Here is a 15,080-nt window from a genome sequence, read left to right as displayed (position 1 = left end):
GGGTCCTCACGAGGATACCCTCAAGTACCCAGAACATCGGGGGGCACTGCAGGGAACAAGGCATAGTGATATTGTGGCCCTGCAGGGCCTGCTGTGGTGCAATAAAGGAGCCATTGGGATGGATGGCACCTATGGTAGTAAGTTGCAGCTTGCGCAATCTATTGCGTGTGCCAGTGTATGATGTAATAGGTAAGGTGGGATGGCCAATCAATGGGATCGAGGGGGTCATCAACCTTAGCTCGCTTCCGCAATTCGTTCCGAGCCCAAATCTTGCAATCCACCGTGTCAAGCATCGCTCTAGGGAGTCTTGGGGTCTGGTACAGTGCCAACGGGAGGAGGCTTGGAGCTGTGTGATCATGTTCGAGCGCTGTGTGAGCTAAATATTGCGTAGGATAAAGCCAATAGTGTGTGAATTGCGCCTTTGCACTGTAGTGATGAAGGTCCATATCTGGCGCAGCCAGCCCCCCTGCTCAAAGGGGAGCGTAAGCACCTCCCATACAATCTTCTGTTATTTCCCCACCCACGCAAGTGCCACCAAATGTGACCGGAGACGTCGCCTAAAAGAAAGCGGCAGAGGGAGCGGAAGGTTAATGAACAGGTAGAGGAATTTGGATAATATAATCATCTTTGCCAGGGCCAGTCTGCCAGACATAGAGAGCAGGAGTGTCATCCAGGCCCCTCCAGACACCCCCCCCCCTCCAGCCAATCCATCAAGTGACCATAGTTGGACCTCCAAAGGACATCCAGGTCCCAACTCAACCAGACCCCCACGTACTTCACTGGCTCAGTTGCCCATCGCAGAGGGAACTCCGAAGCAACCTTCTGGGTTTTTGTTGTAAGTGGGAAAATCACAGACTTTGCCCAGTTTATGGCAATCCCAGAGAGGGTGCAGAGACAGAATATCGAATAAAAAATATCAAGTTGCACAAATATCGAGTCATTATTATCGTGGTTCAGAAATATCAACAGCAAGAATTTTGTGGCCAAGAATATCAACTTAAGGTAAGCAATATCGATTTTAAAAATATCGAAATGTTTAATATCGTTTGCAAGAATATAGTTGTTAAAAATATTGTTTTTTATTAATGTTATGTATTTTAGTATATATTTTATATGTATGTGTTGTATTTTTATGTATAAGAATTGTTTGTATTTTTAATATAGGTGTTACATTTTTAGTAGTTATTAATCTTTTTATTTGAATTTTGCATTTTTAGTTCTGTAGCAGGTTGTGGGTTTATAGGGGAATAGGGTGAGAAGTAATTTAATTATATTAAATTTCTTGATTATTTTTTATTCAATTGAGATGTTATAGTGTTAAATGTGTAATGTAATTTATTATTAATTAATTAATAAATAGTTGTTAATTAATTGTAATTAATTAATTGGTAATTAATTATGGTAATTGTGTAATTAATTTTAGGAGTGTGTTGTGGTGTTTATAGGAGTAAAGGGAGAAAAGTAATTTGTATTTAGTTAATTAATACATAGTTGTTAATGTTAATTATTTGATAATTATTTTGGGTAATTGTTTATTTTTGTGTGTGTTTGTACTTTTAAAGGGGTAAAGGGTGGGTATTAAATACATTTTAATTACTTTATTATTAGTTGTAATAGTAATAGTTTTTAATTTTAAACTAAGGTTTAATTCTGTTTTATTATTTTAGAGTTTATTTAGGTGTGTGTTGTGGATATTATAGTGTTAAAGTATATGTAGTCAATTAATCTTTATTAGTTTTTTTATTCATTTTAGTTTTTTAATTGATTAATTATGGGGGAAATTATTTTAAATGTTGAAGTGTTTTGTTATTGGATTGGTGTTATAGGGTAGGAAATAAAATAAATACATTTATGTTTTAATTAATTTATTTGTTCGTAAATATTTTCTAGTTTAAAAGAATTATTTTTTATAAATGTTTTAATATTTTACTTTATATATTCGTAGGTTTTTGTTATATGTAATTAATATTATAATATGTTTTCTTTTTATCTATTTAATATACTTGATTTTTCATTTTTTAAATATTGTTTATTTATTTGTACGTTTTTTTATTTTTAATGTTTTTTTATTTTTGTTTCAACTGTTTGAGTGTGAATAGTAATTTTTGTCTCTTCGCTATCCAACTCTTCCCTAATGTTGCCCTCAATGGAGTGGGGATAGTAATTGTTACCCCTTTGCTATCCAGCACTTTCTCTACTGTTGCACTCACCGGATTGGGAATAGTAATTTTTACCCCTCCGCTATCCAACACTTTCCCTACTGTTGCACTCTATGGAGTGGGAATAGTCATTTTTACCCCTCCGCTGTCCAACACTTTCCCTACTGTTGCATTTTTTAGAGTGGGAATAGTATTTTTCCTCCTGCTCTATCCAACACTTTCCCTACTGTTGCTCTCACTGGAGTGGGAATAGTAATTTTTACCCATCCGCTATCCAACACTTTCCCTACTGCTGCATTCAGTGGAGAGGGAATAGTAATTTTTAACCCTCCGCTATCAATTAATCAATCAATCAGGGGTTTGTTAAGCGCGGCTACTCACCCGTAAGGGTCTCAAGGCGTGGAGGTAGGAGGGGAGGTGTAGGTTCCGGTCCATCAAGGAGGGGGTCTGTCGAACAGCCAGGTTTCGAGGTTCCTCATGAAGATGGGGAATGAGGTTGTCTGTCTGAGGTGGAGCAGCAGGGTGTTCCATGCTCTGGCCGCGAGGAAGGAGAAGGAGCGGTCTCCTGATCTGGTCCTTCTGGCGCAGGGAACCATGGCGTAGGAGAGCTGGGCTGATCGTAGGGTTCTTTGGGGTGCGTGGAAGTTGAATCGGCTATCCATCACTTTCCCTACTGTTGCACTCTTTGGAGTGGAAACAGTCATTTTTGCCCCTTCGCTATACAAAACTTTCTCTACTGTTGCTCTCACTGGGGTGGGAATAGTACATTTTACCCCTCCGCTATCCAACACTTTCCCTACTGTTGCACTCACTGGAGTGGGAATAGTTATTTTTACCCCTTTGCCGTCCAACACTTTCCCTACTGTTGCACTGATTGTATTGAAAAATGTAAGTTTAAATATTTAATAGTTTAATGTTTTATTTATTATAGATTTTTTCTTTTATATTTTAAATCATTAACATATATTGTTAATTTGTTTGATTATTTTAAACTTTTAATATAAAATTATAATTTCCTAATTGTTTTAAAGGAAATTTATATGTATACATTATTATGTTAGTGTGTTTATTTTTGTATTACGTTTATTTGGTATATTTTATTAAAATGTATATTCATTTTTTGGTTATAATTATATTGAATATTTATAATATATTATATTATTTCATATTTATATAAAAGTCGATATTTTATACATCTATATTTTTGTCAATATTTTTGTACTTACCTGTTTAACCCCTTCGCCGCGGCACAAATTTTGCCGCGGCGCTGGGGGGGTTCGGGGTGTTAACGGCGCCGCCATGCTCGTGACGGAACCACTCCGTCATGAGCCACGGGCGCGCTGTGCTCATGACGGAGTGGTTCCGTCACGACTCCGCCCACTTGCATTGTTCGCCCGCACAGGTGGGGAATCAGTGCCGCGTGGGCGGAGCGGCCGCCAACGGCCGCAGCATGACGGAACCACTCTGTCATGAGCACACGGCACCCGTGGCTCATGACGGAGTGGTTCCGTCATGAGCAGGCAAGGGGTTAAGTATAGGAGTCGATATTTTTTGTTATCTATATTTTTTACTCGATATTTTTTACATCGATATTTTTTACATCAATGTGTCAGTAAACCCCCGGAGAGCACACCAAATCTGGTAAATTCCTTGATCAAGGGATCTAATTGCACAGGGTTTTTGATGTATAGAATGACGTCGTTCACATGCATAGATATCAATATAACACGGGGTGTGAAGGCGAGGCCTCGATGGGAGTGATGATTTCGGAGTTGAGCTGCAAGGGGCTCCATCACAATGACAACAAGCATTTGCAATGCAATAGGTCTAGCATTTGCGAGAGTTTGAGCTATTGGCAATGTAAATGACAGTGCCTTTTATTTATGTGTTTGGAAAACCTGCAAGTGCTGCGTAAACCTGTACTTTGTACTTATAGTGGTTACTTATGAGAAGCAAGGCTGGCAGTAACTGCATCTCTTTTACTGCCTCGCTTCTTGTAAGCAAAGACAGTAAGTTCAAAGTGCGTGTTCATGCACCGCTTGCAGGTTTTGTAGACACATAAATAAAAGGCATTGTCATTTACAATGCCAATAGCTCAAACTCTCGCAAATGCGAGACCTACTGCATTGCAAATGCTTGTCTATTCCATGCTACTTTTGATCAGTACCATTTAGGGTTATCCTTCTTATTTGAGACACTAATCAATACCTAATCACCTAAGTAGTGTGCTTGCTTTTTCACTGGTGTTTACGGGTTATCCATAGGCTTTACCACAATCCACTTGCTTCAGAACCCATTAGTTTGTTTCTTATTCAAGTTAAACTTCTAAATAATAATGCTGAACATGCACAGTTTTATAAACTATAAAGACACCAGTGACCAGTTTAATATGTAATGTTTGTCACTATTGAGTAAATGGAGGACTTTCAAGACCGACTTATGCATTTGTGTATATTTATAGGCATCCAATAGCCTATCTAAAAATAGGTCAAAAAATAGAGAATGTGGCCTAAGGCCAGAGCTCCTGACTTTGCAGCTGGGGAACCAGGTACGAGCCTCGGCGTCAGCTCAACATCCTGTGATTCTGGGCAAATCACTTAATCTCTCCATGCCTAACAAAAATGAATGTGCCCTTGTGCTCATCTTAAAGTCAAGTTCGCGCTATATAAAACTGAAAAAAATATGTTTTTTTAAGTCACCCAATCTTTATAGAAACCTCTCCGCTTCATGTAGGATAGATTTTTGATAATAGCTGCAACTGCAGCTTGGACAGCAGAATTAATGTGATGCGCAAATGATAAAATGGCCTAGGGCCGGGGTTTTTGGCTGAAATTACTGCTTGCAGTTAAAGGAGGAGGCACGAGTTGTTGGCGCTCAATGTGTAGAGTGTTTGTCTTTTGAGCAGTCACTGAAAGAACGAATAAACGAGTAAAACCGGTATTAAAGTTGTTGTCTTCGTTACCGGACAATTACCCCACAGAGACACCAGAACAGGAGGCGCGCGCGCGCATGTGTCCCCTGGAAGAAGAGCAGTTTATCACACCTTGATGAATACTGTCGATTGTGAAGACGGATTGGGAAATGTATGTACAAGTACGTGATTGTGACGTTGACTGTGCTGGCACGTGGTCTTGATCACACTGTGCACCGGATGTAGGAACTGATCGTGTAGTTGGCATTAAGATATATGCTGGCAGTCACGGCTAGTGGATAAGACTTGGACTGCTAGAACACTGGAGTTTTGTTATAAGAGGAAGGTGTGCAACGCTTGCTTGATCTCTGCCCAAGTAGGGTAGGTCTAGAGTGAGTGAGCGCCTAATAGGGGGAGTGATAGAGTGCATGAGTGACTGAGTGAAAGGAATGATACAGAGCAAGCCTGCAAACGAAATCACTTTTCAGAGCCATGCTAGATAAAAAAAACAAGCACAAGACGCACAGGGAAAGTTCTTACCTCCTGAGGACATCCCGAGATGAGCGCGCGCATTAAGAAAACGAAACTGCTTAAGGCTTGCGACAACGTCAGTTGCGTGGGGCATGGGCGGGGCATGGAGCGCGCGGCCGGAAGTGTCCGTGGCTCCCATGAGCTGAGGGAGCCCCGTGTGTTGGAGAAGCGAGGCGGGAGCCCACCCCGCAGAGGGAAGTCTGGCAGGAGCCCACCCCGCAGAGGGAAGTCCAGCGGGAGCCCACCCTGCCTTCATGAATGCCGCATGGTGCGGCCAGAGCAAGATTTCAGGCGGGGCTTCTGTGAGCAAGACGGAGCCCCGCGTGTTGCTGCACCAGTGACCAGGTGAAGAGGCGAGTCCCCCCTGCCATTGAGGAGACCAGCCTGGGAGCAGCGCAGAGTCCCCACAAGAGCCGGTGAGTAGGGTTGAGCGGGAGAGATGCTGGACGCCGTGCCTGGACAGGACGTGTGCACGCGTATGGTGCGAGCAGGAGTTGTGATAAAGATGCGAGCCGTACGCGTGCGCATCTCCTGTCTGTTAAGCTTCAGCACAGACAGTCGATGTGCATGCGTACGGCTTGTGGCGTTATTACAACTCCTGCTCGCACCATACGGGTACACATCTCCTGTCCAGGACTTGCCGTACGGGTGCACCTGTCCTGTCCCACTTCGCATTGCAAGTCGGCAACAATAGATCTCGTCCAACGATACAGCGCATGGCGCTGCATCGCTAGGCGAGACTTTAAAAAAAGGATGGGTGACAGGAGACATTCCTGACGAGTGCTGTGAGATACAGGGAAAGGAGGCGTGATCAGCCCATTGACCCAGAGGCGAGCCATGGGTTGTGCATAAAGAAGGCCAATTAGTCTAATGAACTTGGGGCTGATACTGAGTCGGGAACACAGCGGGAAGTAGTATGGCCATTCGAGCTAATCAAACGCCTTGGTGGCAACCAAGAAAATTGCAGCAACGCTGACAGAGGGTTCAGTGGTATGCAATAGCGCAAAGGTGTGGAGATTGTGGGACGCGGCCCGCCCGGGCACAAACCTCTTTTGTCCAGTCTTGCTATAAGAGGTAACAGTGGAAGTAATCTGGAAGGGACCAGCTTAGTGAGGATCTCATTATTCATGTTAATCATGGATAGCGGTCTGTATGATTCACATTGCTGTGGTCTTGGTCCGGCTTTAAAATAGTGACAATCAGCGCCTCTCGCAGAGAGGGGGATAGAACACCCCTTGCAAGGGACTCTTTGTACAAAGCTTGAAGGTGTGGTGCCAGTAGAAGGGCAATTTCTGTATAAAATGCAGCTATACGGTCATCTAAGCCAGGTGCTTTGTCCCAGGCATTGCACGCATTACCTTTAAAACTTCTTCCTCTGTGAAAGGTTCATATAGGAACCTGCGGTGCCCGTCCTCCAGCCAGTGACTGCATCGAATCGAAAAAGGAGGCAAGGTGTGGCGGAACCGCAGCCTGAGTGGTCTTATACAGTGAGGAGTAGAAATTGGTAATTTCCTCATGTCCCACTTCCCACCAGTCAAAACGTCATTGTCATTAGTCCGCAGGTCCACAATATAGTCACTAGCCCCGGGTTTCCGTAGCATGTTAGCTAGTGTCTTGCTGGACCTATCACCCTCACTGTACCTCTGTGCATGGGCCTCCCTGCTCAAATAATGCGTCTCCCTTTGCTCTCCTTCCTCAAAATCATTAAGTTAGCTTCTTATTCTAGCGAGCGTGGGAGCTCTACGGTCTGTAAAGAATTGGCGCTCTAGTGCGCAAATTTAAACATGAAGCGATTGTATCGCCGCTTGTACCTGGTAGTATATATTTATATATATTTATATTATATTTTGTATTCTAACATACTTAAATGTAATGCAAATGTATTTATGTATTAACCCTTATATAACTTATTTCAGACTAGAGTCATTTTTATTCAGATTTCATGCTTTCAAAATAGCTGTTTTTTTATAGCTTTTGAATGAATGTCTTTCAAACTATCGATTTTGGTCATCTGACCTACTACAGCGAGGAAGACTTAGGTTACAGACAGATACCGGTCGGCTCCGTTCTACATAGACCAAGCATCTCCGTCCTGAATGGTTTTCTGAACCGAGCATTAGATTCGTTTGGTTTTCCAGTTGAGATTTTGAGTGATAAAACCATCAGATATGCTGGGAGCCACTAGGCAAGGGTAGACAAAAAGCATTGTGGAAAAAATTGGAATCAGTCAAGGCCTCAAAGGGAAGCTCAGCATTAAAAGTATCTTGAAGTTGGGCCAAGTTTAAACCACTAAAAGAACAAAATACTTTTAACTAGATCAGGCAGGCCCTAGAGGCCAAGTTCACAAACCATTTACAGAACTAATCTTACATTTACTGACGAAAATTGAACCATTTATGCCTGGCAGATATCTAGGAAAGGATAACTATCAGACTTAAATGGTTTTATTACATATGTAATTGCAGCATTCAGCTGTGAACAATTTCGCAGTAGTAAGTCCCACACAGCTAATGGAGAGTGAAAAGTTCAAGGCATGATTTAAACCCACAAGCGTGAGTTCTCATACTCCTTCCTGACCCCAACCAATCCTGAAAAGTTCAGAGGTTTCCACCAATGCAGGGCTGGAGAAACTGCCTTTCCAGAGTGTGAGTGGTAATGGACTTTCTGAGGGTCTACTGGTAGGGGTCTTTCCAGGGTGAAAAATGATTTCCCCTTGGAGAGACAAACACTTTTTTAAAAAGGACTTTGCACATTGGGCTGCCTTTCCACCATGCAGAATTTTACTCAATGTACAGTTACTTCTTAATTAATGTATGATTCTGTTTGTAACTCAGGGCCTGTCTGGGGGGCAGATTCATTAAAAAGTTGCGCAACACACGACAGCACCCGAAGTTGTAGAGCTGTGATGTGCAAGGTGGAAAACACAGCGCAGGGCGATATCTACAAAGTAATGTTGCTGCTCTGTGATCCCTTGCGCTGGCACAGAACCACACAAACTAGAACTACCCACTCCTTTGCATCGCAGTGCAAGGGTGCGAGTGTGGGGTCTAGCATAGATTTTGTACTGCAAGGGTACCCTTCCAGTACAAAGTACTGTGGCTGGACTAACTTTGAGGCTTTTCCCACATTTTATGTGCACTGTGCAGTGCAGCACACCTGCCATGTTGCAAAGGTTAGGATAAATGAACACATTTCTCCTTGTTAGCGCCGGCGAGGTGATATTTTTTGGTGCTAAGCTCTGTATACCATTGTAAATAGATAGGACTTTACATCAAAAATCATGAGTGGTAGCATAGGAACACCCATGTACAACTCATGGGAGACCCCCCCCCCTTGACACAAAGTAACACAAAGCAGCCCAAATCGCTATTTACATTACTTTATGTGCTACTTTTCAACACCAAAAGGAATTTTTGTGCTGGAAAGTAAATAGTTTATCAACTCTTTGTGCTGGTTTGCATATTTTTTTTTTCTTTGCACAGGTACAAAGTGTTCATAAATTTAAATCTTTGGGTTTTTACTCAACTAAAAAAATAAAAGGGAATAAAATACTTCTACTCTGGAGTAATGCATGCGGTGCCACTGGTTGTTACAATTGTTTAGGTATGATTAGGTCAGAGTTTCCATAAAAAGACTGTTTTTTTTGTTTTGCTAATTACTTTCACACCATTTGATGAATCTGCATGAAACTTTCCAAACAAAAAAGTCCATTCACCACAGCTCCTTCCTGAACGGTTTTGTGCCAATCTGTCAAGTGGGGCCACGAAAAAGGTAAGTCTCAAATATTGAATTCCCATAATAATTCCCATGGGAAACTTTGCTCTCCAAGACATTAAAAAGGTTAAATAAAGCTTCACCAAATTTAGCAAAAATTTTAGAACTTTATTAGAAAGTTTGATTTTTGTGATTTGGTGCAAATCTGTTCAGTTATTTTCGAGAATTTTGCATTTAAAGATTTGCTCTAGTTGGTCTTGAAAGGGATAAAAACTAAGATATATTGGATGGTTGGTCTTGCGTGACTCCGCTGTGCTGTAAATTAAAAAACAAATGGCCCTCTGATTGGCGTGGGACATTTATTCCCATCTGCCATTTTGGTACCGTGGTGCTGGTACCCCACAGTACACATTGATGTGATTGGCTTGCCACACCCTAGAGAAAAATGGTGCAGGCTGCCATTACAGGGCTTGATGTCTCGGTAACCGTATCCAGAAATTGTAAAACAAAAATAATAAGAGGGCAGGGTAGAGATCCCCAGACCCTGTGTCATTTGCGGAGGAGGTGGGGTGGTCAAAATATTATTTCTTTTAGCTGCGGGTACCGCTGTTCTCCTGTGGGACTCAGCGTGGATCTCCCATGAGGTTCTGCGGTTCTCTCGTGGGACCCATCTGCACAAGCTTCTCCCCCATGGTACTATGGTACAGTGCGAGCTTCACTGAGGAAAGCTTGCATGCTACCGCGTACCATGGAGGTGAAGCTACAGATGCTGGTATTGCAGGAGTACTGTGGTAACTGTGAAAACAAAATAAAGAAAGTAAGTAAAAATGCAATGTGGGTTGGAGTTCCATGGAGGTATGGCTGAAGGCCATGCTCAGCAACGGGATGGTCCTCCCGCAGTAGAGTTGGACAAGGGCAGTGCAGCCATGTGCATCAGGGGAGTTTTCAGCTATATGATGAAAAAAATTGAAATTCACTGAAAAAAATCAAAGGTTAAAATGACGTTATAAAATAAAAACTAACATTTAAGAGCCAAGAAAACAGTGAACTTCAAAATTTTGATTTTACTGAGCTAAATATAATCCCCCCATGCACTGCCCATGACCTTGCATATTACATCACTCATGGCATGTTAAATGACATCATTTTTGACATCACTGATGACATCATCAGTCATTGTTACAGCGTCCTATAGGACTTGTGGGATTGAAGTAACTTGACACGCTAAACCTGTGGCCAATTTTGTATCCCCAATCATGGGATTATAGACATGATATTTACACACATGGGGAATGCATAGCATATCTGTCAAGTCACCTGCATTTGGTGGTTGTTACCCTCTTTTTACTGGTATTCACACAACTAACAAACTAAATGCCTTCATAGGCTTTAATAGGTTCACCCCCTTTTTAAACCTTCAACAATATATATAAAAAAGTTCAACTTTATTCACCTTAACAAAATGACCCCCCTAAAGACTTCAAATGACCCAGAATTTTAAATCAAGAGGTTGACAGTTATGCGTTTGCCACTGAAATGACATCTTCTGCTAGGCCTAATGGACAACCCTCCATTGTTTGGTAAAATACACCACACACACCCCTGAGATGGGCACAATGATACACAACCTTAGACCCATGGTTAAATCCCCGGTCGGAGATCAACCACCTCTCAGTGGGACACCACTACATTCTATATTATTGAACAATCGATAGTGCTTCGAAATCGTCAGCAAAGTTCTTGAAATAAACACTCCATATAAACATTCTCATTACATAGAATTTGTCTATAGCACTGTATTGCAACTATTTTACATGGGCACGTGCCCGCATATCCACTGGTGGGTAAGCTATTGTCTACAGAAACTTTGGCCTTTCTCACAGATTTATTGCAACAAGCTTTGCCTTTGAGCCGCAACCTACTTTAAAACATAGCCCTGCAAACCCACATCAGGTGAACTCAGGCTTTATCTTGTTTAACGTGGAGTACTGTTTGCACCCCAAATGTTAGCGATTTGTAAATAGTGTGTGATATAACTTTCAGCATACACAGCAACACTTGCCTCCAGGGCATACGCTATGCTTTGCACCCACATGTGTAAACTCCAACTATGCTGTATATGACTATGGTGCCATCACCAGTGATGTCATCAAATATGTTGTTTGCAATGTCATGAATCATGCCATCAATAACGTCATTTAACATGTAGTAAGTGCTGTAAAATGAGAGCTCGTATGCAGTGCATGGGTGGTGCACAAATTATAGTTAGCGCAGTATACTATAACTGTCCTTGCATAAGCCATATATGGATATGCGTAATTTGCAGACTTTGTTATTAGTTGGAGAAGGGCTCAGAATTGTTTTTCGACCTTCTTGAACTGAATTTTTTTTTTTTTAATAGTGATTTTTACAATGTAAAAAGAAACATTTCACAATTATTGGTATTGGTGTGGGCACCATTAAGGTGCCTGTCCCCAGGAAAGCGCCGAGGGGCACCCAGAGGCATGAAAAATTTGCCAAATCCACCCCTTACCAAAAAACACAGCAATTTTAAAGAGCATCGCGGTTAAGTGTCTGCCATTTAATGAATTGCAATAAGGCACCATTTTGTGCTGAAAACTGAAATTTTCATTAAAGTTGCAAGTTTTCACCCAAAAAATGTAAAATATTGGAAAATACTTTTCCCATTTAAAAAAAGCTGCAGCATGCAGATAACAAATACTGTGCATAGCGGGGTTGGCTGTCTATGGTGGACTGTGTGCAGGGTGTGGTTTTCTTGCACGGTGTGGCTTGGGTGTAAGCTGTGGCTGGAGGCTAGGCCCTGTGGCCATAATTCACTGTGTGCAGCCGAAGATCCAGGTAGAGGGAGTTGGCCGACCTGCAGCCGTGGGCAACACTGGGGAACGGGTTGGCCGGGCACAGTGGGTTGACGGCCATGCCATGCCCCTAATCCCCACTGCTGAAAGCCAAGCGCAGCGTGGGTTCTCCTCCCAAGGCAGGTTGGGCGCAGGGTAGGAGGTGCCTACACACAGTGGGTGGCCCATGTGGCTTGGACGAATGGCAGGTCCTGCTCGCAACCCCCGCTGCGCAGACATCCTTCACGCTCAAAAGAGCACTTTGATGCCTGCAGCGAAAGAAAGTGAAAGAGCTAATAGGGCAACAACATGGTGGACAGATGGAGTTATGGTATGTGTTGTGTGTGTTACTTACCATTATAGGCGAATTTGAGTGATGTTGGCCGCTTGAGCCAGAACGATAACTCATTTTTTTTCTAGTGAATTTGTAGATAGATAGATAGATAGATAGAATGATACTGATATTTAATATTTAATTGCTTCATTTGGCATGACAAAGATATTTGTTTTTTTCAAACAGGAAAATATTTATTGAAAGTACCACATGATCTAGTTATCTATAGTAAAAAAAGAAACAGAATAAAATGCTGACTAATGTAATTCTGAAGATGGGACTTGTAAATAGATAATGTCTTCCCTTAACAAGCAGGCGTGGAGATACCGGGGCTGTGCAGCGGCCCTCTGCACTGGTCAGGTGTCAATGCCCACCACGTCCAACTCTCCTGCCCGCAATTAGAACGTCCATGTTTTGTTTACCTTTCATAGAAAGACATATAATTAAATAAGAGTAGCTAGGCAGTGAACATTGATCTATGATGGAAGCTGATCTCCATGCTTAAGGGCTAATTAGCTGGCGAGAAGGAAATCCCAACAAGTAATATATGTTTCCGGCCTGCCATTGGATGGCAGCCGTAACTCACAGGAATTATCTGATTTCTGAAAATGCTGTAAATTAATTCATGAGCAAAAGTCATCCCTTTGAAATATGGATTGTTGAAAACCGTGATTGACAGTGTTTAACCGGGGTGGTGGACTGATTCTGGGCACGGTGGAGGCAGTAGGAAATAGACATAGAAGGGGTTCTTTTTTTCCAGCTGCCAAGCATTTATTTATTTGAAAAGTTTTATAAAGCACGAACATGACCCATATGGGTATCAGAGCGCTGTACAAAGGAAGGACCGTGGCATGAAGTAAAAGCATGAGTACAGTACAAAATAGAACGTAAGAAGAAGAAGAACCTGGGGAAAAAGGTCATGGGGAGCACGGGGAAGACAAATAATAATGGTGATCCGAGGTATCTGCCCAACTAGTGGGAGCTGTAAAGTTCCAGCAAGCAGTACATCAAAAGGACATGTGATGAGAAACATAAAACATTTTGAGCAAAAGGTATAAAAGACGGTCAGGCAGGAGATGGAAGGAGATTAAAGATGGCATCAGGGCTATTGCTGTTGATGGTCACTCAGGAGTAGCCATTTGACATGTTTTTTGAATGGGCAGTCGATTGGTTGGATCTGATCTCGGGAGGAAGAGCGTTCCAAATTCTTGGAGCAAGACAAGAGAAAGCATGGTTGTATGTTCTTTTCTTATTGAATTTAGGGGGTTTCAAAAGTAGAGTGTTAGAGATTGTATTATCTTTCCATTTCCTTCATTGCCCGTGTCTCCCCTCAGAGCCTAGAGGCTATCATGGCAGTATAGCGCTACCTAAGTGCAGTCAGCCCCCCCCCCCCCCCTTTGCTCGCTCCTCACCTGTCCAGCTCGTCCTGCAGGCGCTGTATGTAGGCTTGACTCTGCTCCAGGGGAGAGCTGGACTCGGGCTCCAGGGGGAGGGGGCTCGTGGCCTCCATTAGCCACCGGTCACGGAGAGATTTCCTCTACAAAAAGCAAACACGCCTGATAAACAAAACGTTTAGCTTTGCTCGAGACGACAACTTAACCGAGAAGGACTTGCAGACTATATCCCTCACCCTTGATTCCCAGAGGAGTGGACCATCCCCCCTCCACCCCCCCCCCACCCCCCCCCCCCCTCTGCGCTCACAGAGAACTTCTCTTCATAAAGATCCCTGGTGTGCAGAACGCCCGACCCCTCTTCCCGTTTGCCCAGCGCCCTGAAGCCTGCCACCTATATCTCTAAGGCTAACACAATGGCCCAATTCTCCTAATTCCTGTCTTGTCCCCACTCTTCATGCACCCTGCCCCCGTGCACTTCTACCCCCCACACTCCCTAGTCCCCACCCCAGGCCTCAAACCCCAAGGTGCCTTGTCCTCAATGTTCCAAATCCTCCAAGTACCTTCACCGCCCTCAATAAAACCTGCTGCCCAATGTTTTGCATTCGAAAAGCCCCCACGACCCCAGACCACCCAGAGTGGGGTACCCGTACTCTCTTGCCGCCCAGTTCGAGACAATTCCTTCTTCTATCCCAGCCCTTAGCCGCCTATTCCCGCGGCCCGTGAACCCTGCGCTTCAAAGCATCGACTCCCCCACCCCCCTCCCCTCCCCCCCCCCGTGAGCCTTCCGGGCCATATGCTCCAGTCAGCATGCCTAGCTTCCAGCACCCCTAGCTCGTCCAGTAGCTGCAGCCTCGTGCCCCTTCACCAGACCTCATGCCTCCCCTTTGCAAAGCCTCCACAGCCCCAGTGGCCTACCCCAGGCTTCTCTTTGGAAAGCCCCCACCCCGAGGCCTCTCACTTGGAATGGTCCCAGCTTCACAAGGCAATGTGTACACCTGCCTCTAGCCCTCGGACACCACAAGATGCTGTAGGACTCGGGCTCCTAATTTGCACTGCCCCCTCCGCCATACCCCTACCCCCTCCCCCCCTCCACATTCCTAGTCTCCAGCCCTCGGGTCCCCACCCAAAGTTGCAATGCATCAAGGCCGCATCACCGAGTTCACAACTCTCTATTCCCGGCAG

General features: G+C 43.6%; 1 protein-coding gene across 13 annotated transcripts in view; it reads right to left on the bottom strand.

Annotated features, from left to right (window-relative positions):
* Window positions 1–15,080, bottom strand: part of PALM3 (paralemmin 3) — a 201,452-nt gene that overhangs the window by 38,128 nt on the left and 148,244 nt on the right. For all 13 annotated transcript variants that reach the window (XM_085600452.1, XM_085600453.1, XM_085600448.1 and 10 more), the window contains one exon: window positions 13,917–14,041. In XM_085600452.1, coding sequence (XP_085456578.1) covers window positions 13,917–14,041 — 125 coding nt within the window. The remainder of the gene's footprint in view (window positions 1–13,916; window positions 14,042–15,080) is intronic.

The sequence above is a fragment of the Triturus cristatus genome, chromosome 4_2 (assembly GCF_964204655.1).
Source record: "Triturus cristatus chromosome 4_2, aTriCri1.1, whole genome shotgun sequence".
Lineage (NCBI taxonomy): Eukaryota > Metazoa > Chordata > Amphibia > Caudata > Salamandridae > Triturus > Triturus cristatus.
This window is presented reverse-complemented; position numbering and strand designations above follow the sequence as displayed.